Source organism: Eptesicus fuscus, chromosome 20 (genome assembly GCF_027574615.1).
Source record: "Eptesicus fuscus isolate TK198812 chromosome 20, DD_ASM_mEF_20220401, whole genome shotgun sequence".
Classification (NCBI taxonomy): Eukaryota; Metazoa; Chordata; class Mammalia; order Chiroptera; family Vespertilionidae; genus Eptesicus; species Eptesicus fuscus.
This window is the reverse complement of record NC_072492.1, coordinates 1744198-1767195: the sequence shown is the minus strand read 5'-3', so window position 1 is coordinate 1767195 and position 22998 is coordinate 1744198. Positions and strand designations below refer to the sequence as shown.

At 59.7% G+C, this 22998-nt stretch overlaps 1 protein-coding gene across 3 annotated transcripts; it reads right to left on the bottom strand.

The window, feature by feature from the left end:
* Positions 1-16981, bottom strand: LLGL1 (LLGL scribble cell polarity complex component 1). 3 transcript variants are annotated; one of them, XM_054708826.1, is made up of 23 exons: positions 16797-16981; positions 13089-13186; positions 11053-11134; positions 10833-10963; positions 9897-10055; positions 9660-9822; positions 9446-9581; positions 9057-9111; positions 8746-8900; positions 8449-8672; positions 8180-8247; positions 6875-7028; positions 6697-6801; positions 5827-6119; positions 5360-5507; positions 4988-5141; positions 3197-3492; positions 2444-2708; positions 2123-2237; positions 1817-1929; positions 1474-1594; positions 1246-1325; positions 1-539 (listed from the first exon to the last, which is right to left on the bottom strand). In XM_054708826.1, exons 1-22 carry the CDS (start codon positions 16875-16877, stop codon positions 1247-1249), a joined length of 3195 nt encoding a protein of 1064 aa, XP_054564801.1. In that variant the 5' UTR covers positions 16878-16981; the 3' UTR covers positions 1-539; position 1246. The 3 variants fall into 3 exon arrangements, with proteins under 3 accessions (XP_054564801.1, XP_054564802.1, XP_054564803.1); XM_054708827.1 differs by having other exon boundaries at positions 9446-9578; XM_054708828.1 differs by having other exon boundaries at positions 9660-9726.
* Between the last annotated feature and the right edge of the window lie 6017 nt (positions 16982-22998).

The following is a 22998-nucleotide window of genomic DNA, read 5'->3' as shown; positions in this document are numbered from 1 at the left end:
AAAACAGTGCTAATGTTAACAAAATTACAGAAAACCCCCAAGGTACAATCTACAGGGAAACCCATTCTGACCCCCACATACGCATACCTGACTGGGCCCCAGTTCTGGTGCCAAGGGAGCTCCCAGTCTCTCTCTCACACACACACACTCATGTAGAGGGTGGGAGGAGGGGGACATGCTAGCCCAGGAACAAGTACCAAAATAGTTTTAGAAATGAGAGTCCAGCCCAGCGCTGTCCAGTCCAGGCATTAGAAAAATATTCTTTGCAAAAGGAGGGGGAAGGACGGTGTGTGGAGGTGGTGGCACGGGCTGCCAGCCCCAGCTGTCCCCTGTGGCACCTGGCTTCCAGGGACTGCCTGTAGGAGAGGCCAGTCCAAGTCCACCCCAGAGTTCCAGGCCCACACCCTGGGGCCGAAGTGTGCAGGTGCCACTGGGGCCCTCAGGTTAGCAGGCATAGTCTGTGCGAAGGGCTGGGAGGAGACACAGATCCTGGATCCCAGCTCCAAGCAAGGCAGTGGCAGCTAGGTAGCTCTGGCTCCCTGGAGAGGAAGAGAAGGGTCAGCAGAGGTCCAGGGAGGCCAAAGGGGCAGACAACCTGGCTCCTTGGCTGCCACCTATCAGGCTCCTCCAGGCAGGCAAAGGGCCGCCCACCCACCGGGGGCGAGGACCCTGCAGTGGTAACTGCTTGAAGAGGACTGGCCAGGCCTCAGTGTGGCACACGTGCAGCCCACTCTGGCCAGGGGTGTCCCCAGCAAGAAACAGAGCTGGGGTCTGCACCTGATTGTGTGTGTGTTGGGCGGGGGGGGTGGAGGGGTGGAGGCTCTAGGTAGCAAATAGGGTGGGAAGACTTATGGGCCCCAAATGTGGACAGGGCCACACTGAGGCCGGAGTGGTGGCCAGTCTCAGGCCAGGCCCCGTTCTCCAGGCTCACTCCACGGGGCCCCGCCTATGCCTGGGTGATCTCAGCTGCTGAAATGAGCTAGCCAAACCCTGAGTCCAAAGCTGCCACCACCTCTTGTTCCAAACACAACCTGTGACACCCAGGGGCTGACAGGCTGGCTGTTTCTTTAACACGAAACAGTGCAGATTCCACCTGGAGGCCCCAAGCCCTGCGGGGACAGCCTGGAGAGCAGGCTTCGGAGCACTGGCATCACGGGGGCCTGCTGGGCTCAGATGGGAAGCCAGGCGGGGCCCCCGGGGTTGAGGCCGAGAACCCAATAGACCCAGAGTGGCCCACACTTGCACCTCATTTAATCAGGATGGCACAGGCTCGAGCCTTGTCTTCCACCAGGTTCCTCAGATTCTTCTCCGTCTCCTCCGGAGAGCTGGGGAAAGGGGCGGTGATCAGGACTTGGGGTGAGGCCCCCTCCTCGGTCCTGCGTGCCCAGCTCGGACGTTAGGTTAGCTGAGGGTGGGGGAGGGAGGCTGGGGGGCCAAGGCAGCCCTTCTGTGGGTCCTGCCCGCCCACCTCACCCCAGGAAATCCTGCACATCCTCCACCGTCATGTCCCCTGTTGTGTCCAGAGTGGTGTCAGCACTGATGGCCGAGTCAATGGACATGGGCGAGAGCATGGCCTCAGGCCGCTCTGGGGTGCCTGCAGGGAAGAAACAGTCAGGCCTCTGTTAGGACCCCTGGGACCCTCTGCACTGGGGACCCAGGCCCCAAACCAGCCGTAGTAGGACGTGGCAGTATGAAACCCCCTGCCCCTGTCTTGCCTGGCGCACCCTCCCCAGGATTCCAGCTGTGCCTCCTGCAGAAGCCTCCCTGTGTCTGGCTGGCTGGGGTCCTGCCACCCGTTACATGCCCAGCCCCTCACCAGCTCTTTTGCTGCAGACAGGATTGGGGCTTCCATCACGGCTCTGTGCGGCCAGGAGGACGCCGGGGGTCCCGTTAGCCTGGCTCAGCTTGGGCGACTCTTGGAGTTTGTAGCTGCAGAGACAGGGCCATGATGGGGTCACAGGCAGGCACCTCAAGGCTCAAAGGACCAAAACCCCTGTGGTCCCATTCCTGAGACCTGGGACTAGAGAGTGCTGCCACCAGGGAGGGCCACCCTTGCTCCCTGCAGGATCTGGGGTGGGGACGACAGCAGCCTTGAGCAAAGACCTCCCAGACCTCCATGCACCTGGCATGGGCAGCACCCTGGGACCAGCAGATGTCCAGAGAACAGAGCGGCTCTGTGATGTTCCGGGCACTTAGGGAGAAGCGTTCAAACTCCGATGGGGAAATCAGGTAAAAACCTGGGTGGGTGGGAGAGAAGGAGCCAAGAGTGAAGTCAGGAGACGGTTCCACCCTCAGCCCGCAGCTGGTCTCTGCCCGCACGTGCTGACTGGCCCTCCCGCACCCTGGCCGGTGCTGTGCCCACATTGGACCCCCCTCTGCTGACGCTCTCGGGAACACTCCTGGACCCGCTTGGGCCCCTTGCCCCAGAAAGCCTTCGCCTCACCCTGGCCGTGGCGCGTGAAGACACAGGAGGCGATGCCGCTGATGTCCTCCTTCCGGATGCAGGAGTAATGCACCTGGGGCCTCAGGCCCGGCACTGAGAAGACGTGCACGTCACCCAGGTTGGTGAGGCAGGCCAGGCAGGTCTCGGCATAGTCCTCGCAAGCCACGCTGGCGAATGTGGCCAGTGCCACCTTGCGCACACGACAGCCCTCATGGGCTGTCAGCTTGAACTTGGTCTTGGCGCTCACCTTGGGTAGTGTGAACACCTGGCAGCGGGCAGATGACCAGTGAGCACAGCCTGGTCCAGTCCACGCCCCCAGCCCCTACGCAGAGCCCAGCCTGCCGCACGGGCCTGTGCCCTGGCCACTAGCACCTCTGCCTGCACACCCTCCTCCTGGAGCTGCCCTGACCCGGCTCCACACTGCTCCTAGAGCCTCCCAGGCCCCTCCCACAGAACCTGGCAAAACCAGTCACACGGGGTTGTAAGGGTTAGATGGCGGGTATGCCCCCAAACCATGACCTCCTGCCAGAGCCCAGAGGAGTGGGTCAAGGGGTTCTGGTGGGGACCCAGTGAGGTAGGAGGGTCCTGCAGGAATACAAGCTGAGAGGTCATCGGGGTTCTGCAGGAGCACCTCTGCTGGCTGGGTGGGGTCCTGCGGGGGGCTCAGCAGGTAGGGAATAGGCAAGGCCGGAGTTCTAGGGGGCCCAGTGGTATCTAGGAGGCAGGAGCCTGGAGGTATCCGCAGCAGCTCACCTTGAACTGCTCCTCAGACGCGATGAGCACTGCATGGCCACCCTGCATGTCCGGCGCCTGGGCCAGGTCCTGAGAGGCCTCGAAGGGCTCAGGCAGCGGGCGGCCACGCCCATCCAGCACGGCAATGGCCACCACAGGCGCACGATGCATCAGCTGCACCTCCTTGCCCAGCACAGCCTCCACCGCTCGCTCGGGCCGCTTCTCGCTGCCTGCCACCGCCACCGGCACCTCCAGCGCGTAGGCGAACACAGAGCCCGAGTTGGTGCCTGCCCACAGGGTGGGTCCGTGGTGGGCCGCTGTGGGGAACAGGCTGTGAGGCAGGCAGCCCGCACACATCCCGCCCCCCCGACCCTGGGACCAGGACTGGTTCTCTCCTGCTCCCCTTCTCCGGGGTCACCTCAGCCGCTGTGTCGCCTTGGGCACCCTCTCTAAACCGCTGACCACAATCCGAGCCTCGGACGCAACTCTCCTAAAGAGGCATCTCCGCGGAGACGTCAGCGGCACACAAACGGGACCCTGACCTCTCGACCCCACCCACTGCACCCTCAGCCCCATCACAGAGCCCAACTCTCTCCCACCCCCACATCTCCTCACTAGCCCTGGCAACACACTCAGAGTAGGGTCCTCACCCCAAAGGGGCATCAGGGTCCCAACCGCACCCCGATTCACCCCCACCCCTTCAGTGTGTCCATGCAGCAATCAGACAAGGAGTCCCAGGCCTGGGCTGAAACGAGCTGGGACCATCTCGCCTCTCGCCCTGTGTGAGCCGAACCTCTGGGGCAGACCCTTTAGTGGGGAGTCCGAGCTAAAAATCCAGGAGCCAAGGGGGGCCCGCCCTGGAGGAACGGTGACCTCAGCAACAAGCATCAGGGGAGCCGAACCCCAGCAACAAGGTAGTGAGCAACTCACGCAGCTGACACCCCAACCCCCAGCCAGCCAGGAACTGAGCCCCACGGGCCTTCTTACAGTGACTGGTGGAGACCCACAGGGCTGCCACGTCCAAACAGCGGGGGAAACCCACGGGATAAAGGACCCTCGACAAATAAACAATACCAGAGGGGCCTCGCTCACCCAGAGGCTAAAAGACACATCACTGAAATGCCCGAGCAGGCTGGAGGCTGACCCAGCACCAACCCTAAAAGGCACTTTTAATTTGAAAGGAGACGGAGCCACCCCGGAACCAGTATCAGCTCCGTGGGGTGCAATGCGGGCCCCACTGCTGGAGGCCACATCTTAGACACGAACTCACGCTGGGTTTCAGTCAGAACACTCCGGCAAAAAGGAGCGTTAGAGTGCAGGGCAGCAGCGCCCGGTGGGACACGGGGGTGACTACTCTCTGGTTTTGGGTAGGGGTTCAAGTCCCAGTTACGTGGGTTAGAAATCAACCGATGAATTACTCAATAAACCTGACGACCGCATTTCTCTGTGACGGCCCGCTCAGGGCTCCAACCACTTGGGGTCAAAGCCAGCTCCTCGCTCCAGGAAGGCAGACAGCACAGCTCCTCGCGGATCCCTCCCCTCGCTACTGACAGGCCGTGCGGCACTCTCGCCCCAAATCCTGAGCTCTCAGGTCCGAGGTCCTGTAGCTCCCTCTCTAACCCCGTGCCAGCAGAAATTCCAGGGGAACTGTGTGGCTGGCCCGGCACCTTGCCCCTGGTGCAGCCTGGAGGCACCAGTAATGCTTTCCAACCCCCTGGGAGAGGCTGTCCCACCCCTGGCCCACTGCCCATTCCCTGATGGCCAACTGAGGCCCGCTTCGTTTCTCCACCCCCGTCCCTCCCCCGGCCTCACCATCTCGAAGGAACGTGTCAGCGAAGTAGAGGCAGCGCACCACGCCCGAGAGGGAGTCATCGGCTGAGCGGGGCTCGATGCGCCGCTGCACGGGGGTCATCTCCACGTCGTGGGGGCAGGCCTGCTCTGCCAGCTGCGCGTTGGCCTCCTGCAGCTGGGGGAGCATGGGGCTCCAGGACACTGTCATCTCCCTCAGAGCCTAGCACCCACTGCCCATCACCCTCCCCAGCTCACCTGATCGCCCAGGGGCTGAAGGCTACTGAGGGTGGGCAATGGGGGAGCAGACACAGGGCACCGGCCAGGGCCAGGCCTGGCCCCATGTCTACCCCACAGCCTAGGGAGGTGCTGCCTGGCAGCCTGGCCCCAGCTCACCTTGCTGCTGGTGTTAACAGCCCGTTTCTTGCCCGAGACTCGGCTCTTACGGATGCGCCGGAAAGACTGGCGCAGTGACTTCTTGAGCGACTTCACCCTGGAGAGCGGCCCCTCCATCGCCAGGGAGTCATTGGGGTGAAGCGTGCACCTGGGGGCAGACAGGCGCCCGTTGGGCTACAGAGCAGCCTCCGTGCTCCTGCTGGCCCAGGGCCAGGCATTAAGGGTCCCGGGTCAGGAAGCACGAACCCCGCCCTGCTGCCCTGCCGACCCAGCATCTGGTGGGCTCAGCACTCTACCGGCAGCACTTCACATAAGGTCAGAGCTGCCCAAGTGCCAGAGCCACCTTCACCACAGGCTTACCGGAAACGGAGGCCTCGCTGGGATGGGGAGACACCAGAGGGCCCACGGAGCTGGGGCCAGCTGGACGTACAGACCCCGCCCCAGGCTCCAGGCCGCACCCCACACACCTGGCCAGCACAGGGCTCTTGCGCTGGTAGTCGAAGAGACCAAAGCCATGACTGGTGCCAAAGGCCACGAGGCTCCACTCCGTGTGCAGCGTGACAGCGGTGACGGCGGCTGGTGGCAGACACTGAACCAGCACTCGGGGCTGGAAGCCGGCAGGCCAGGGCAAGGGCCCTGTGCGCGGGCTCAGCCGCTCATGGCCCTTCCACGTGAAGCCCTCTCGGTCCTGGAGGAGGTCCACACTGGCCATGCTGACCGCCTGCTCTGATGGCATGTCACTGAGCTCCAGCACCAGCACCTGAGCCCGCAGCCAGGGCAGGGGAGGGGTCAGCATAGAGGATGGGCCACCATGCCCCACTGAGCCTGCAAAGTCACTGTCAGGGAGGTCCCAGGATCGTCTCATTTACTCACTGAACAAGCACTTATTGAATGCCTACTGTACACTAGGGCCTGCACTGAGGAACAGTGATGACCAAGACCCACTGGTCCCCGCCCTGCTAGGGCAAAGTATCCCACCACCACCATGCCCATCTCCCACTTAACAAGCACACATTGAGCACCTCTGTATACTCTGAGTGCTGGAAGAAGAGCACTGAACAAGACCTGCTGGCCCCTGCCTTTCCAGGGTTCATCTAACATCTGTGCTCCAGCCCTGGCCCTAAGCCTCCAGGTTCCCTACAGCCAGAGCTTGGACTTAAGGCCCCAACCACAGGCCCACCTCCCTGGCTGGCCTCACCCCACCTGGGGCCCCACTCCCACCTCAGAGCTTTTGCCCATGCTGGTCCCTCTACCATCTCACCAGACCCTCCAGTTCAGGCACACCTCTTCCAAAAATCCCTCCCAACCCCCCAACCCTGAGGACGTCTCAGGCTTACCTGGCCTGCAGTGCCGGCCACCACCATCTGAGCTGTATACTTGCAGAGTGCCACCTTCTGCACCCCGAGTCGGGGATCATCACTGTAGGGGTCAAAGCAGCCCACCTGGGAAATGGGTTGGAGTGAAGACACAGGGCAGAGCCAGGACCAGGCTCCTGGGGCTGGGGGAGGGGCCCACCTTGCGGAAGGGCGGCCAGTCGTCCTCGGGGGCCTGGGCCAGGCTGTCGGCGTGCTCACAGTCTGTCTGGAAGAGGCCAGCTGTGCTCAGCTTGTAAAGCGGCCGCAGCGCCACGCCAGAGGCGTCCCAGAACCGCACAGTGCCGTCCTCGTGGCTGCAGGGAGGAAGCCATCAGGCCCACACCGGGCCCCTGCCCATTCCTCCATGCACTCATCCCGCGGCCATCACTGAGCACCTACTGCACAAGCCAAACATTGCCCTAACTCCTACTGTATACAGCAAATAGGAAGCACCTACTGAGTGCCGACTATATGCCAGGCCACACGCACCTGGGCCCTTCAAACAGGGTGAGAGTTGGAGAAACAATCGCCAGGGTGATGAGTAGCAAGTGGCAGAGGGGAAATCCAGGGAGCAGAGGACTCAGGGGTTCTGTCCTCACTGGGTCACCCAGCAAAAGGGATCAAGAGTTAGCAGGTCACAGAGCAGAGGGGTCAGCTGGGCCCAAGGCAGCAGCAGGAGGCTGGGAGGCCAGCAGAAAGCAGGGCGAGGAGGGGAGGCAGGAGCAGGAGGCTGGGAGGCCAGCAGAAAGCAGGGAGAGGAGGGGAGGCAGCAGCAGGAGGCTGGGAGGCCAGCAGAAAGCAGGGAGAGGAGGGGAGGCAGCAGCAGGAGGCTGGGAGGCCAGCAGAAAGCAGGGAGAGGAGGGGAGGCAGGAGCAGGCAAACCTGGGGTGTTGCCAGGTGGGAAGCCCTGGCATGAGAAGGAGCAGGAGTGTGTGGGGCTGGACGGGAAGCCCCAGCAGCCCTGAAAGCCATGATTAACAGTTTCCAAGCAGGAGAGGGAGGCAGAGCCAGGGCCCATGACTCCCAGCACAGGCAGGCCACAGGGGCAGGGCAGGAAGTCAGGCCCTGAGTCACCGCACCCGGCAGGCCCAGGCCAGGCTCTTCGGCATGGGTCCTGGGCAGCCCAGCATAGGCCAGCCCAGATTTTCCGGTCCCAGGGCAGGCTAGGTGGATCGAGCTCAGTTTCAGGCCAAAGACAGAGAAGGAGGGGCTTGAAACAGGGTCTAAGGAAGTTACAATCCCAACCCAACCTCCTGAAGGGGGAACCCGGTCCCACCAGGGGCCAGGCCTGAGTCACTGGGCAGGTCAGTACCCGCCTAGTCTAGGCTGGGCTCTCCCACACCTGTATGGGCTGTACCCGGCCCCAATAGCGCGCGCGCGCGCGCACGCGCACACACACACACACACACACACACACACACACACGTCACAACTGTGCTTGGCCATGGGGCGAGGTCTGCCCTACCCAGTCAACAGCAGCCCTCGTTGAGATGGTTCCTGGGCCAGGTTCCGGCCCCCGGTGATGGGCCAGCTCTGGGAGAGGATGAAGGAAGCAGTGGAGGTCAGGACAAATTCTTCTCCCTTTTACCCTGGGCTGACACCAGACCCCAAACTGCTTCCGAGTCCCCAATGTACACGTGGCACATTCCACCTCCAGCTTTGCATCTGGGCTGCGCCTTTCACAGGGAACCCCCTCCCCCACAAGGCTGGGCCCGGCAAGGTGCCGGCACACACCGAGGCACTGGAGGCAGGCTGGGCACTCTGCTGTTCCCCAGCGCTCACGATGCGGGCCCACAGCTTGGCAGGGACGTTGGCAACGTGGGCCGAGCAGGTGATAGCAGACGAGTGCAATGGGGCCAGGTACGGAGCAGGCACCACCGGCCAGCCGGGCATTTGCAGGTCTAGCACCACCAGCTCTTCTTCGAGCAGCACAGCCAGGGCCTGGGGCTCGTCGAACTCTGTGGGGCAGGGGCAGGGTGAGGAGCACGGCCACAGGCAGTGCCGGGCACCAGGTGGGGGAGGGCAACACACCATCCTCTGGCCGCGTGCTGTGCACCGTGAAGAAGTCAATGATGCGGGAGGTGAAGTCCAGTGTCACCAGAGTGTCAGCCCGGAGCACACTCACACAGTGGCGGTCACCATAGCTGGCACGGGGCATGCCGCCGCTAAAGATGATAAAGTGGCCCCTATACGGGGGTGGGGGGCCCTGTGAGCCACCTGGGTCTGGAGCGCACACTGCCCAATCCAGAGAGAGCATCACAGGACAGCCCTGAGAGCCGAGCCCAGCCTCCGCCCCAGCCAGACACAGCCCCGACCCGCACTGAGACCAGCTCCCCACCTACCCAGATGCACAGTTCCGCCACAGAATCTTGTTGATGGCTTTGCAGGGAAAGGGGCCTGGAGGATGGGACAGTGTCAGGCTCATGTGCTCGCCAGGACCTGAAGAGCCTCAGGTCGCATTTCTCACCCCTTCTCCCATCTGCCCACATCACTCCTGCTTCAAAGCTGCTTCCTGCCTCCCAGGGAGAAGGCCCACTGCCCCTAACTGTACACCCCACAGTGTGTGTGTGTGTGTGTGGGGGGGGTCCTCGCCTTTGCAGATTTGGCATGGCGCTGCCACCTTCCACAAGTCCTCCTGGATGTCCCCACGAGTGCCAGGGCTTGGGATCGACCACTCGTCAAAGCCCTGTGCTTAGGCGGCAGGGCTGCCCTCAGCCTGCCCAGCACTCACCGTAGGGCATGGTGGCTACTGTAGGTTGCATTACCGGAGAGCTGCCAGTGTCCGCAGACCAGATGGCATAGCTGCCATCGCTGTGTGAGCTGACCAGCGTGCTGCCACTGCGCTCCCAACAGAGGCTCTCCAGCTGCTGTGGGCAGAGCAGGTGGGCATGAACAGGACAGCCACGGCAGAGGGCCCGGCTATGGGCACAGTCTCCCACACAAACCTGGCTCCCCAGGAAGACGCGGTCTGCACACTGTGCTGCCTGGTTCCAGATGACCAGCAGGCCCCGGCTGTAGCCAATGAGAATCCTGGTGGGGTCCCGCAGGTGTCCTTGCAGGGACTCCACGGGGCCCAGGGCCTTCCCGCACCGGTAGTCATCTGGCAAACTGCAGAGGAAGCCCAGTGAGCCGGCAGGAGAGCTGCCCAGGCAGTGGGTGTGGGAAGCCCGCCTGCCTCTCACCTTCGCAGAACCTCCTCAGGGCCAAGGGTCTGATCCTCAATCAGCATCAAGGTGGAAACATCCAGGAAGAAGACGCTGCCACCTTCAGTGCCCAGGGCTGCCATGTTGCCAGCAGCCACAAGGAGGATCACTGTGATGTGGGCAAGGGCGGGCGGGCCACTATGGGAGATAGAGGAGGTGGGTGAGGGTGTGGCTCCTCCTGCTCAGGAGTGCAGAGGGGGCTAATGAGCTGCTGCTGTTCGAGCATCGTGGTCCCTCTGCACTCACCGAGACCTGACTGTCCAGTGGGCTGGTGAACTGGGAAGGCCACGGTGGTGGCATCATAACTAACTCGCTCCATTATTCACCAGATGCCAGCATGTCAGCGGGGACGGGGATAAATGCAGGTTCCTCTGGTCGTGGAGATGGGCTCCCAAGCCCCTCCCACCACCAGGAAGGAAAGGCAGGAACCAGGCTAATCTGCTGGCCCCTGGAGCATCCTGTCTGCACCGCACACAGCACTGCCTGGCAGGATCCTCCTTGCCCCCAAGCTTACCCTTTCACCTGTACACACCATGGCCTGTCATCCCAGCCCCCACCGGAGACGCCAGGGGATCTGTGTAATGTGAGCTCAGCTGGGACCTGCCCCACACCTGCCACCGCCACGTGCGGAAGTCTGGGGCCCAGTGCACCTCCCACCCTGCACCTCTGGTGCAGCAGCACAACCCCATCTGCTCCCCTCAGGCTCAGCCGCAGCTTCCCTTCTAACGCCCGCCATGCCCCTGGAGCACTTCTCAGTGACGGAGGGTCCAAGTGCTGCCTTGTGGAAGCCAGGCTAAGCTCAACAGACCCTGCCGCCCTAAACCCAGCCCCTCGGCAGTTTCCCGTCCCCACCATGCCTTTGCAAGGCTGGCTCCCCATGCCTAGCGGCTGGTCGCCGGCCAAGCCCACCCGTACCTGGCACTGTCAAAGCCCAGCCGCCCGGGCAGTTGAAAGCTGAGCGCTTCCTCCAGGTGGGCACAGCCGTTACGGTGGACGATCTCCCAGAGATGCAGGCTGCTGTCGTCCAGCAGGGTCAGGAGGCGGCCCTAGGGGGTGTGCAGAGACCAAGACGGGGCTGGTAGGACTGGGAGGGGTCCCAGGGTTCAAAAGCCAGCCAGAGGGGGCACAGGCTCACCTGGCCAGGCAGGAAGTGCATCTGGGTGACGGTGGCCATTTCTCGGTGCAGGCCTGTGAATTCCACACCAGGTGCGCCATAGCTAAGGGCAACAGGTCAAGGACAGAAAGCAGCAGAAACAGGCGGAGATGCCCAGCCTCCTTCTTCTCCAGGGCCATTCTGATAGCTCCCAGCCAGGCCTGCCAATCCAGGAGCCCTCCCAAGTCCAGGTGGGCCCCTCCCTGAAGAAACACTGTCCTGCACCCCCAAGTCATCCTCAAGCTCAGAACACAGGCTCCACTCAGCTTGTCAAAGCCATGCTGTGGTAGAACCTTCACATCTTTAGCTATAAAATGGGGTAGTGACTCCCACCTCACAGGGAGAAGCGAGAATAAAACATGCTCAGCACACGCGGCCCACTCTCCATCAGCCTCGCGTGTCTGTGTGCACGAGAGCTGGCCCCACAGGCAGTGAGGCCAGGCCAGGCTCCGGCAGGAAAGCTTCTTCCCACAGCTCCAGGCCTCATTCCAGCCACGGGCAAGGAAACCGACCTCCCCCTCGGGCGGGCGGGCGGGCAGACAGGCAGGCAGCGGCCCCCACCCAAGAGAGGGGAGAGGCCAAGGCCTGTCCATGTCACACACCAGCACTCAGAGGCTTGAAGAGGTTGGGTGACCTGCTTCAAGTGCCTGGCATCAGTAGCAGAGTCTCAGCAACTCCAGGTTTGATAGTGGACAGGCAGGGCCTAGGCGGCCCCAGAGGGAGGGCAAGGGAGAGGTCAGCGACGATGCCTGGGAACAATGCAGGAGCCAAGCCGTTGCTTGGAGCTGGAGTTAGGATTCCCTGCAGGAGCTGGAAGCACACAGAAGAGGGGACAAAGGAGGGGGCAGGAGGGCTGGGCAGGAACCAGAGTCACCAAGGAGACAGGGGGAGGGGCGCCTCTGTGTGCAAGGCCTTCTACTCACGCCTCAGTTTCCCAGCCCAGGGGTGGTTTGGGGAGGAAGGAGGGATTGGGGAGAGCTCTGGCCTCCTCTGAGGCTCTCCTAGACGTCCAACGGGTTCTTTGTGAGCATGAGAAACCCGTGCCCAAGAAAGACCAGGACACAAGGGCCAGCGCAAGAGGCTCACTGACGCATGACATGGACACCACGCAACACCACCTGCGGAGCACAGCACGTGGGGCGGGGCAGTACCTTGAGGGTTGGGAGCAGCAGGCCAGGAAGTGGATGTGGATGGTGCTGGGGGGGCACCCGGCCCAGCCACACCCCCTAGTGTAGGCAAGCTCACCAACTGCAGGTCCAGATGCCCGCCCCTCCCCTCTTTTCAGGCATTGACTCATCTTGTGCCACCCAATGTCCCTGATGAGGACACTGAGACCCAGAGGGTCACGTGGGGAGGGGTGGAGGTGCACCTCACACCAGGCAGGTGCCAGACAGTCTGCACCTGTTTCCCGGAGGGAGGGCGGGAGGGAGGGCTTCACTCGGGGCAGTGGAAGTGCGATGCTCCAAACCAGGCAAGAAGGCATCCAGCTGCCTGCTTGCCCCCACCCACCGGCTGACAGGGAAAATGCCCGCTTTGTGCGGCACACACAGCCCATTGTGCGACCGCCGGCATCCAGGTGGGGGCCGAGCTGCGCTCACCATGCAGAGCCTGGCACTGCCCCCAGCCCCTGGGCTGGACACGTGTCTCACATTGGTACACATGTGTAGCCGGTCACCAGGGAAAGACCCACTTAGTGACCCTGGCCCACCCACCAACCTTGACAGGTACCAAGATTGGCCAGTCCCCTGGCCCGGCCACCCTTGTTACAGTTGCTGGGACAATTAATAGCAGGGTCGCCCAGGTAACTGGCTGGCTGGAATGCAGTGAGGGACCCTGAGCCCCGCACCCCCACATTATCTCCGTGAGGAGGTATCTGAGGGCGGAAGCGGCACCAGCCTCCACCAGGGTCCAGAGGCCTCCCACGGCCTCCCAGGCTGGGCCTGCCCACAGAGCCAGCGCGCAGGAGCTATGAGCAGGTGGTCCTTGCCGCCCCGAAGGCTGTGCCCCGCAAAGGATACATCTTGACGGCCCCAGACCTGGTGCCAATGGCCATGATGCGAAGCTCGGGGTCGAAGGCCAGGGCGCTGGGCTGGTTGGGGAAGCCATGCTCCACGGTCTGCGGGGGGAGGGGAGGACACTTGCACAGGCACAGCTGCCCCTGGCCCACCCAGGGGCCCACCCCAGGCAGCCTTCAGGCTCTGCTGCTGCTGTGCACCAGGACTCCAGCTGGGTCCCCGTGCTGTGTCTGCAGCCTCACTGTGAAAGGGGCAATCATGCCTCCGTGGGTACGGAAGGGTCTGAGCCAAGCCCCGTCCCTTGGCACTTGTGTCCACCCACCGTGTGCAGGGCTCTAACGACAGGCAGGAAGCACATGGCTCCGAAGTGGGCCCCACCTGCCCCAGGGGCTCTGCCCTTATTCCTAGAGGCACGGACTGAAGCTTGGCAGGTGAGGCACCATGCTGTCTCGGGTCCCCCGTGAAGTCCATGGCACTTCCCAAACACAGGCTCCACGTGGAGGTCAGAGGCCAACCCCCAAGGTCATCTAGGAAGAGGCTCTAGACAATCTCCCCAACCCCCGAGTCAGAGACAGAGGAGCTTCCTGCACAGGCCCCGAAGGTGTCACCCACCTCCCAGACTTGGGTTCCCCACCCCCACTGAGGCAGGATGGTGTGAAGAGGGACTAATGGAGTGGCTTCCACCTGGTCCTCTGCTCCTGGCAGGGCCAGTCCCAACGTACACTGCTCCCAGCTCCTCCAGCCCAACTTGGGCTTTCCTCCGTTGCCCACCCACCCAAAAAGTTCATCCTCATCCCCCGAGGCCTAGCTGGGCCTCTGCCTGGGATGCCTATACCCCCTCATGTCCTCAACACCAAGTGGGATACCACCTGTGGGCACAGACACCCCCTGATCACTGCCTCCGCAAGACACACATTTCACAAGAAACCTCGATCACCCTGGACAGGTGGCTCAGTGGGCTGGAGCGTTGTCCCATACTCCAAAACGCTGTGGGTTCCTCTCCTGGTCAGGGCACACACCCTAAGTTAAGGGCTCGATACCCAGTTTGGGTATGGATGGGAGGCAACTGATAGATGTTTCTCTACCACATTGATGTTGAGAGAGAGAGAGAGAGAGAGAGAGAGAGAGAGAGAGAGAGAGAGAGAGAGAGAGAGAGAGGAAGGGGAAGGGAAGGAAAGGAAAGGAACGAAACGAAACCCTGGTCCCCAGGTCTCTTGCCTCAGCCTCCTTCCTGCTCAGCCCATCCAGGCAGGGACTGAACCCTCCGGAGAGCTGGCATAGCCTTGGGCTAGTAACAGCACTCTTCAAGCCTCAGTTTCCCATTTGAGCACTGGGGGACAGGGAGTCCACTTGAAGACACAGTTGCCCATTTGGCTGAGGGTGGGGGCAACTTCCCTTTCCCACCAGCACTGCCATGCCAACACTGGACCTGACTGTCTGGCCAGTCCCCTCCTCTGCTCAGGAACCCTCCTGCCCCAGGGCTCCCAGCTACCTGGAGAAGGTTAAGTCCTCACATCTGGACTTGTCTTCCTCCTCCCACTCTCTCCTCCTCTCACTTAATTCTAGGCCCAGTGGCTCTTTGATCTCCTCCAATTTACTAGGCAGGTTCCTGCCTCAGGGCCTTTGCATCTACTATCCCTCTCCCTGGAATGTGCTTTATCCTGCACTCCCCATCACTCAGGTCTCCGTTCAGAATCAACTCCTCAGAGGGCCCCTCAGCCATCCCTGCTCAGCAGCCATCCCTGCCCACACGCTCCAGGCCCTCGCCCTACTTTTTCAAAACCCATAGTACTGGCCACCATCCAAACTGCTGCACGTTTTACTCCTCTGTTTTGGCTTTTCACTACCTCCTCCACTATGACATCAGCCCCCTGAATGAAGAGGCACTGTCCCTTTTGTCCTCAGCACCCAGAACTCACACAGTCAGAGCTGTGTCAGTGGACAGTGGACATCCCTCCCACAGGCAACATGCAGACAGGCCTGGGATGTGGACCCAAGACTGATCTAAAGTTGATGTCTGCCCCTGTCCCCCCAGTCCCACTGGAGAACCTGGGTCTAATCGCTCTTATTTTATTTTTGGCATCTATTCTCTAGTGATCATTTACCACTCCCTCCGGTGAGCCAGCCCCTTGGCCAAGACCACCTCCCTCCTACCACTGCTGCCCACTCAGAATGGGTCCTCACTCTCCTCAGTGGGGAGCCCTCACCTTTCGCCAAACCAGGACCAGCCAGGGGGCGCTGAGCCTCCTAGCCTCCCACCATCTGCTGCATGTCCTCACTTCACACCCCAACTCACTGGCTGAGGAAGTGACACCTTGACTCATTCTCCTCTCACCTCACAGGGGCTCACCCTCTGAGCCACGGCACAGCAGGGGGGCCTGGGAGCGCCTTCCCTCTAGGCCTGCAGGCTTCTGGCAGGTTCTTGGAGAGTCGGAGGGTCCTGGCAGCAGCCCACCACCACCTCAGAACCCTGCCTGTCCCAGGAAATGTCCTGGTGCCTTAGCCACTCCAGGTCTAGCCATCCCAGAGCTTTCTCCTGGACAAGAGTCTCTTCTGGGACCACAGCAGCCCCGCAAAGCTAAAGTCAAATCCCTGCCAATAAGGAGAAGGACAAAGTGACCCAGGTCCACTGTGACTCTGGGCAAGTCAGCACCCCTCTGAGCCTCCATTCCCTCACCTGTGTGACAGGGATAACAACTCCGATTCCCAGGAGCAGCCAGGCACTGTGCAGGCAGAGGGCTCTGAGGCTAGAACTCGCACCCTGGGAGGAGTTAGCAAGGGGCATGCCCCGGGCAGAGGGAGGAGGGGGCTGAAGGCTGCGCTTGTCTTACCAGGGAAGAAAGGAGGGCAGCCCTCCATCCCGCCTCGGCCTAGGTTGTATGGCCTAAGTGGCACAGGAAGCCACAGCAGGGAGAAAAGTGGCTCCATGTCAAGGGAAACAGGCCCCACGATCTGAAGTGCAGTTGGGTACACGGCCAGGCATCTACCCTGGAGTCCCCACCCCGCAGGGCAGCGCAGAGCAAGGCAGAGTCGGAAGCCCTGGGTGAGGGAGGAGAGGAACATGGAAGGGATTTCCCAACCCTAACCCTCCAACATCTGCCTCCTCTCCTCACCCCTCCCGCTCCACCTGGGTGTGAAAGCAAAACAAACCCCAGCCCTGAGCTGCCCCAAAGGCTGACAGGGATGTGGGGGCGCCTCCAAAGAGGGATAAGAGGATAGAGTGAGAGACAAAGTGAGAATTCCAGAACCCCACACAGAGATGGAGAGGCAGCAGGAAGAGGACAGGCAAAGGCTCAGAGATGCAGAGAGAAACAGAGGCAGAGATGATGGGAAACAGAGAGGAAATACGCAGAGACCCAGGGACAGAGGCAGGGACACCCCTCCCTCCGGGCGGGCCAAGGCTGAGCACCGGGAGGCGGTCAGGTCGGAGGGAGGGGCAGAGACCCAGAGACGCGCGGAGTCGGTCGCACCGAGACGCAGAGACCTGGGAGAAGGGCCGGGGCGGCCGGCAGACCCGGGAAGTCAGCGGAGACCCGCAGCCACGGAGACGTCGGAGCAGGGGCGGAGGCGAGAGGGCGGCCGCCGAGAAGCGCCCGACCCCGCCGCGCTCCCGCCGGGCGCTCCCTCCCCGCGGCCCTACGTGGCTGCGGCGCCCGGGCCCCCGGCCCTGGCCCGCACCCTCCCGCCCAGCCCGGGCCCCCAGCGCCGCACCTTGTTGAAGGCGAAGAGCTCCTGCTTGAGCTTCTCGCGCTGCGGGTCAGCGCCCTGCCGCCGGAACCGAAACTTCATCATCTTGCGTCCCTCTGCCGGGGCCGCGCCCGCCGCCGCCGCAGCCGCCCGCAGGATGCGCCGCACGGCCCCGCGGGTCCTGAGGCGCAGGCGGGGCGCCAGGAGGTGCGCCTGGCGGCCTGGGCTCGGGCGTGCGGGGCGGAGCCTTCTCGGGGATGGGCACAGGGCGCGAGTGAAGCACGACTCGACCAATGGGCTTGCCCGGGCGCCGTCCGCCCCGCCCCTGCCGGCCAGACAACGGGAGGAGACTGGGCTCCGACGTTCTCCAGGGCTCGCGAAGGGACGCCCGCCGAGCTAGCGCCGCAGCGCGGAGCCTGCCGGGACTTGTAGTCCGAGAGCCAAGGGTCCAGTGTGGACGGCTGGGCGAACTTTAGAAGGGGCTGGCGCGTGCTCCCGAACCTGGAAGAAGCCTTTTCTCACCTCCCACGAGCGAGCGACATGCATATTCAGACAAAGAGGCAGCCCAATCCCGAAAGCCAGGAGAGTTCTGACCGGTGCACCTCCCTGGCCCCTCAGCCCCCGTTTCCCCATCTATGCCATTGATCCAATGTTTACCAGTTTTCCGGGACACCATTTTGACTATTCTCCACTGTGCCAGAACACCTCCCACCGACCTGCTTTTTGCCCTTGGTGTGTGGTCAAGAGCTGAGTGGAGAGAGACCACAGGAAGGCCCTTAGTCCCCAGCCCCTGGGGAACTCCTACACATCCTTCAGGACCCGACACAAAAGGCTCTATGTGGCAGCTCAGGGATTCTTAGGAGTTCCGTCAGCCCAAGAGAGGGATAAAGAGCCAGCAAAGCGGAGAGGGTCTTCCTCAGGAGGGGACAATTGGGACGGTCCTGAGATTAGATTTGGGCTTTTCCAAGATAGGGGAAGGGCCTTCCCTGTGCTGAAAACTATATAAATACAACTGTGCCTGCCTCCGATTTCTGGGAGATAATGGAATTGTCCCCACCTACCTCCCAGGCCTCCTTTTCTCATCTGGACAACGACCTCAGCCAGGCTGAAGATAGGCTGCCCTTGGCTAAGGGCTGGACAGGTCCCAGGTCCCAGAAACTTAGATGGGGGTGGGTGAACCAGGCCCCATCCCCACCAGCTATGTCAAGGGAGGCAGGCCTGACTTCTGACCCTCAGAGGCAGCTGCCAAGCAACAGGGGCCTGGCTGTCCCTCTCCACCCATGCCAGCCCTGCCTAGCACTTCCCTGGGGTTGAGGCTGGATCTGGAAGAGGGACAGGTGAGGGAGCAGGATGGTGAGAAGAGGAAAAATGTAAAGAACAACAAAGCTTGAGTGCCTGATGTGTGGCAGGCACCACTCAAAACAACTGACTTAATGCTCTCAACAGTTCTGTGAGGGAGTCCCACTGCTTCTTCCATAAAATGAGGGTCACACACAGAGAAGTGTTAGGAATTTGTTAATTCATATCCCAACTTCACCATTTAGAAGCTGTGCAGCCTGGAGCAAATTACTTAAGCTCTCTGTGCCTCAGTTTCCTCATCTGTAGAAATGTGGATAATCCTAGTACCTACCGCAAAGGTTGTTGTGAAGATGAGATGAATTAGTCCTTGTAAAGCCCTTGGATTGTGCCAGGCAGACAGGAAGAGCCGTGTGAGTGGTAGCTGTTATTAGAGTTCTTACTAATTGCTTTTGGAGCTCTGTCACCCCGGGCAAGTCCCTGCCCTTCCACAGTCTCCATTCTTTGAAATGATACTTAGTCATCAGGTAGTAAGCATCCCCACTCTGCTCACAGTCTAGGGGATGGGACAGAGCTGAGTGGAGACCACAACCACCAGGAGTTCACTGTGCTGTGATGGGGGAGCCAAGCAGAAGCATGTGACCCAGGGCAGGTGTCCTGGAGGGAGGGGGCACAATTCAAGCTGAGCTGAAACAGGTAGAGAGGGCTGGGGGGTAGGTAGACAAGAGAAGGTCTCCTGGCAAGTAAGTGTTCTCAAAGTGTCCGAGCTCTCCCCCACACTTACTCACAATACACATTCTAGGCCCACCAAATGTGAGTGGCCGTGGAGTGGGACCCCAGATTCTTTCCCAGGCCCAACTTGCCCCCATCCCCAAAGCCATGCAGGGTTTAGGAATGGCTCTGGGGAGGGGACCATCTCCCAGACTGGAGGATCTGGGGGACTAATAAGTGTCTTTCCCCTCCCCCTTGAGCTGGGGCAGCCCGGACCTATGATTACCATGGGAGCCCGAGGCAACAGGGCCAGGTTGCCAGGCCAAGTCTGCTCCTTGCTGGAAGCAGGAAATAGGGTCTTCAGTGACCTTAGGTGCCCCCACACCTATGCTGGGGATGGAGGCGGAGGCTGCCCGAGGCAGCAGCGTTGGAAGAGAAGCTGCTCCCTCCCTCAAACTCAGGTCAGCCACTGGCCAGGGAGGAGCTGCTGCCTTCTGGGCATTTTCTAGGTGAGGTGGCCTCTCCCTGCCCCTCCTCCTCCTAGGCCACCCCAGGACCCTAACCCAGTGCTGAGGTGGAACCCAGGCCTGGCTTCAAATCCTAAGATATCCCCTTGCCAGCTGGGTGATGTCAGGTAAGGCTTGAGCCACCTTGAGCCTCTGTTTCCTCATCTGTAATGTTATAAGGACTAAATGAGATGATTCAGAACAGGAGTTGGGCCCAGGGCCTGGCAGGGTCTGTATCTAGTGAGTCAGCTATTTTAGGACTCGCTTCAGGAGATGCTGGCATTCTTCAAATTAGCAGACTAGCTTCTGCTGTGGGACCTATGCACTTGATCTTTTCCTTGCCTGGAAAGCTTGGGCTCACGTAGCCAAACCCCTCTCTTCCTTTGGTCTTACTTAAAGAAGGTTCCTGCCAGCCGTTTCCCTGCTGGACGGCTGTTTCCCCGCTGGACGCCTCCCTGCCTGATTCTGCCCACCTCCCCTCAACACCACCTACTTGACTTCGGTACGTGTATTGCTTGGCTTGACTCCCCAGCTTGAGAATCACTCCCTGAAGGCTAGGTGTTTTTTTAATGTATCCAATTTTTATTGATTTGAGAGAAACATCAATTTGTTGTTTCACTTATTTACTTCATTGGTTCTTTTTTTTTTTTTTTAAGATATTTTTATTGATTTCAGAGAGGGAGGGAAAGGGAGAGTGATAGAAACATCAGTGATGAGAGAATCATTGATTGGCTGCCTCCTGCCTGCCCCACACTGGGGATCAAGCCCACAACCTAGGCTTGTGCCCTGACCTGGAATTGAACCCACAACCTTGGCATATCAGGATGATGCTCTAACCCAGTGGTTGGCAAACTCATTAGTCAACAGAGCCAAATATCAACAGTACAATGATTGAAATTTCCTTTGAGAGCCAAATTTTTTAAACTTAAACTTCTTCTAACGCCACTTCTTCAAAATAGACTCGCCCAGGCTGTGGCATTTTGTGGAAGAGCCACACTCAAGGGCCAAAGAGCTGCATGTGGCTCGAGAGCCACAGTTTGCCGACCACAGCTCTGACAACGGAGCTACCTGGTCAGGCCAGGGCTAGGGTTTTTAAATTTTTTTTAGTTAATCCTCATCTGAGGATATTTTTCCATTGATTTTTAGAGAAGGGAGGGGGTGTAGACAGAAGAGAAACATCGATGAGAGAGACACATCGATTGGTTGCCTCCAACACATGGCCCCAGGTCAGGGATCGAGCCTGCAACCAAGATACATGAAGTTCTATCCACTGAGCCAAACCAGCTAGGGCCAGGGCTAGGTTTTTAATGCTGTTATTGCTGTGCTCCAGTGCCTAGAACAGTGCCTGGCACACAGTAGGTACTCAACACAATTTGAAAATATATATATATATAATTTTTTAAGATCTAAAGCAAATATGACAAAATGTTAATGTGGGTGCTTCTGTGGCTTATTTTAAGTATTCCTCAGTGTGTGTGAAATATTTAATTAAAAAAATAAAAATCCACACTATTTAGGAAGCGAGTCCACAGGAGGTGATGGCTGATGGGGGTTGGGGGAGGGTGGTCAGGGAGGTGAATAGGGGTGGCCCTGAGACAGACTGGAGTGCACTGAGGGTGTCCTCAGATAAATGCTCTATCTGTGCATTCTCCCTTTGAAGGCTTGCAACAATCCTGGAGGTAGATGTGGATAATCCCACTTTACAGACTGTAAACGGAAGCTCAAGGCAGAGAAGTGACTTCACCTGTGGAGGGAAGAAGGGGAAAGGGGGCGACAAAGGGAGAAGCCCCAGATGGAGACAGAGGAGCAGCAGCAAGGAAGTGGAAGGAAAACCAGGAGAGCGTGGTTGAGGGAAGAGGACCCAGCCTTCCAGGAGCTGGCCCAAATCCCAGCTGAAGCCACAACCCTCCTCTGGTGCCCAAATCACAGACAACTTCTACTTGGTGGCTCCCCCAGGGGTCTGGCAGGCCGGAGAACTCCTGCAGTGGGGTCTGGGTTGGAAGGAAATGAGGGGGGGAAACAAGCAGGATGTGGGGACTGACTGGGAGACCACTGGGGAGCCTAAGCCAGGGGGAAAGGTTGAGCCCCTCATCCTGGGTGGTATGCAAAATGAAGTTGGCTCCAAGGGCGCTCTTTAGGGCACCGGTAGGGGAGGTGGCAGTGGATCTTGGGCCCTCAGCCAACAGAGGGTGAACAGTGTGTTGGGCATCAGTGAAAGAAAAGCCGAACAGGCTGGGGGAGGAGTGTTAGGCAGACCCAGTCTGTCCTCATTTTATAAGGAAGGAAACAAATCAAGAGAAAAGTGACCTGCCTGGCCTGTGTGGCTCAGTGGTTGAGCATCAACCTATGAACCAGGAGGTCAGAGTTCAATTCCAGGTCAGGGCACATGCCTTGGTTGCGGGCTCAATTCCCAGTGGGGGGTGTGCAAGAGGCAGCTGATCAATGATTCTCTCTCATCATTGATGTTTCCATCTCTCTCTCCCTCTCCCTTCCTCTCTGAACTCAATGAAAATGTATTTTTTAAATTAAGATAGAAAAGTGACCTGCCCAAGGTCACATGGGGGATAAATAATAATGGTTCTCCGGACCTCCAGCCAGTGTGCCTCTCTGGGTGCAGGGCTCTCAGCCCTGACACTTGCTGAGCCAGGACACTTGGTGTGCTTTTCTCAGCTCATGCTGGGCCACAGGACTTTGGGATTGAGGTACCTGCCCCCTGCAGGGAGTTTCAGGTTTGAGGCCCCAGGGGCTGAGCAGGTGGGCATCGTCACAGGCCTGTTGGAAGGTGGAGTTCTGTGCTTCATTCCTCTCTGTGGCCCCAAGTTCCTGTTTCTTTCTGGGCCTCGATTTACTCATCTGCACAATGCGGGTAAATATTAATTGCTACTATTTAACAGCACTGACCACTTAGTCTGTGCCAAGGACCATAGTCATTCCTTTAATCCTATGCTCATTTTACAAAGGAAGAACCAAGGTCAGAGGGATTAAGTAATTTGCCTCAAATCACTCAGCTAGTACATGGTAGAGTCAAAATATGAGCCCAGGTCCCAAAGTAAGGTCTCAGAATTAAATAAGACCATTTGAAAAGGGCCTCACTCACAGTGAGAGTCCAGGAGAAGGTGGGAGTTAGGGCCTACTCTCCTACCCTGGAGCGGAAGCACTGGGACCACACAGTACACTCTGGGCTATGCTGAGGGTAGCCAGTGGTCTGGGGAGCCCAGAGGCGGCTAGTTGGAAGACAGAGGAAACTCCCAGCAGGAGCTTCCTACGGCAGAGAGCACCGACCGGCATGTGCAAAGGCTCATCGGGAGAATGCTCCTGTGAGTCCTGAGGTCCCTGGCTGAGAAGGGCAATAGGGATCCTAAATTCTTGCCCCTGGGCCTCAGTTCCCCATCCAAAGCAAAGGACAGCTGCCCCTGCCCCACTCTGAAGCACCGTCACTTGGACTCTCCTGCCCCACTGTGGGCACAGGGGAGAACTGCACCAATGAGCGCCCTAAAACCTAACTGGAGGACTCCAGTCCCCACAATGCCCAATAATGGTTCCAAGAGCCAACTGTGTAATTTCAATAATTTTTGCAAGTCAGTTGTTAAGGCCATTATTAAAAATTAAATTATATAAAATTAAAACTAAATTATATTAAAAGCAAAGGTAATGTTCAAAACTAGGCACTTCCTAATGTCACTGTATTTTGCTATTGTCTGTCCTCTTTTTTA

What these genes read in the sequence shown, in the direction of transcription:
- LLGL1 (XM_054708826.1), bottom strand. Translation starts at nt 16,877, where the DNA reads ATGATGAAGTTTCGGTTCCGGCGGCAGGGCGCTGACCCGCAGCGCGAG. An exon ending in AGGTCTGGGGCCGTCAAGAT is followed by an intron (nt 11,135 to 13,088) that starts GTATCCTTTGCG and finishes TGTTGCCCTTAG; the next exon opens with CTATGGCGCACCTGGTGTGG. An exon ending in AGTAGCCACCATGCCCTACG is followed by an intron (nt 9,112 to 9,445) that starts GTGAGTGCTGGG and finishes CCCATCCTCCAG; the next exon opens with GCCCCTTTCCCTGCAAAGCC.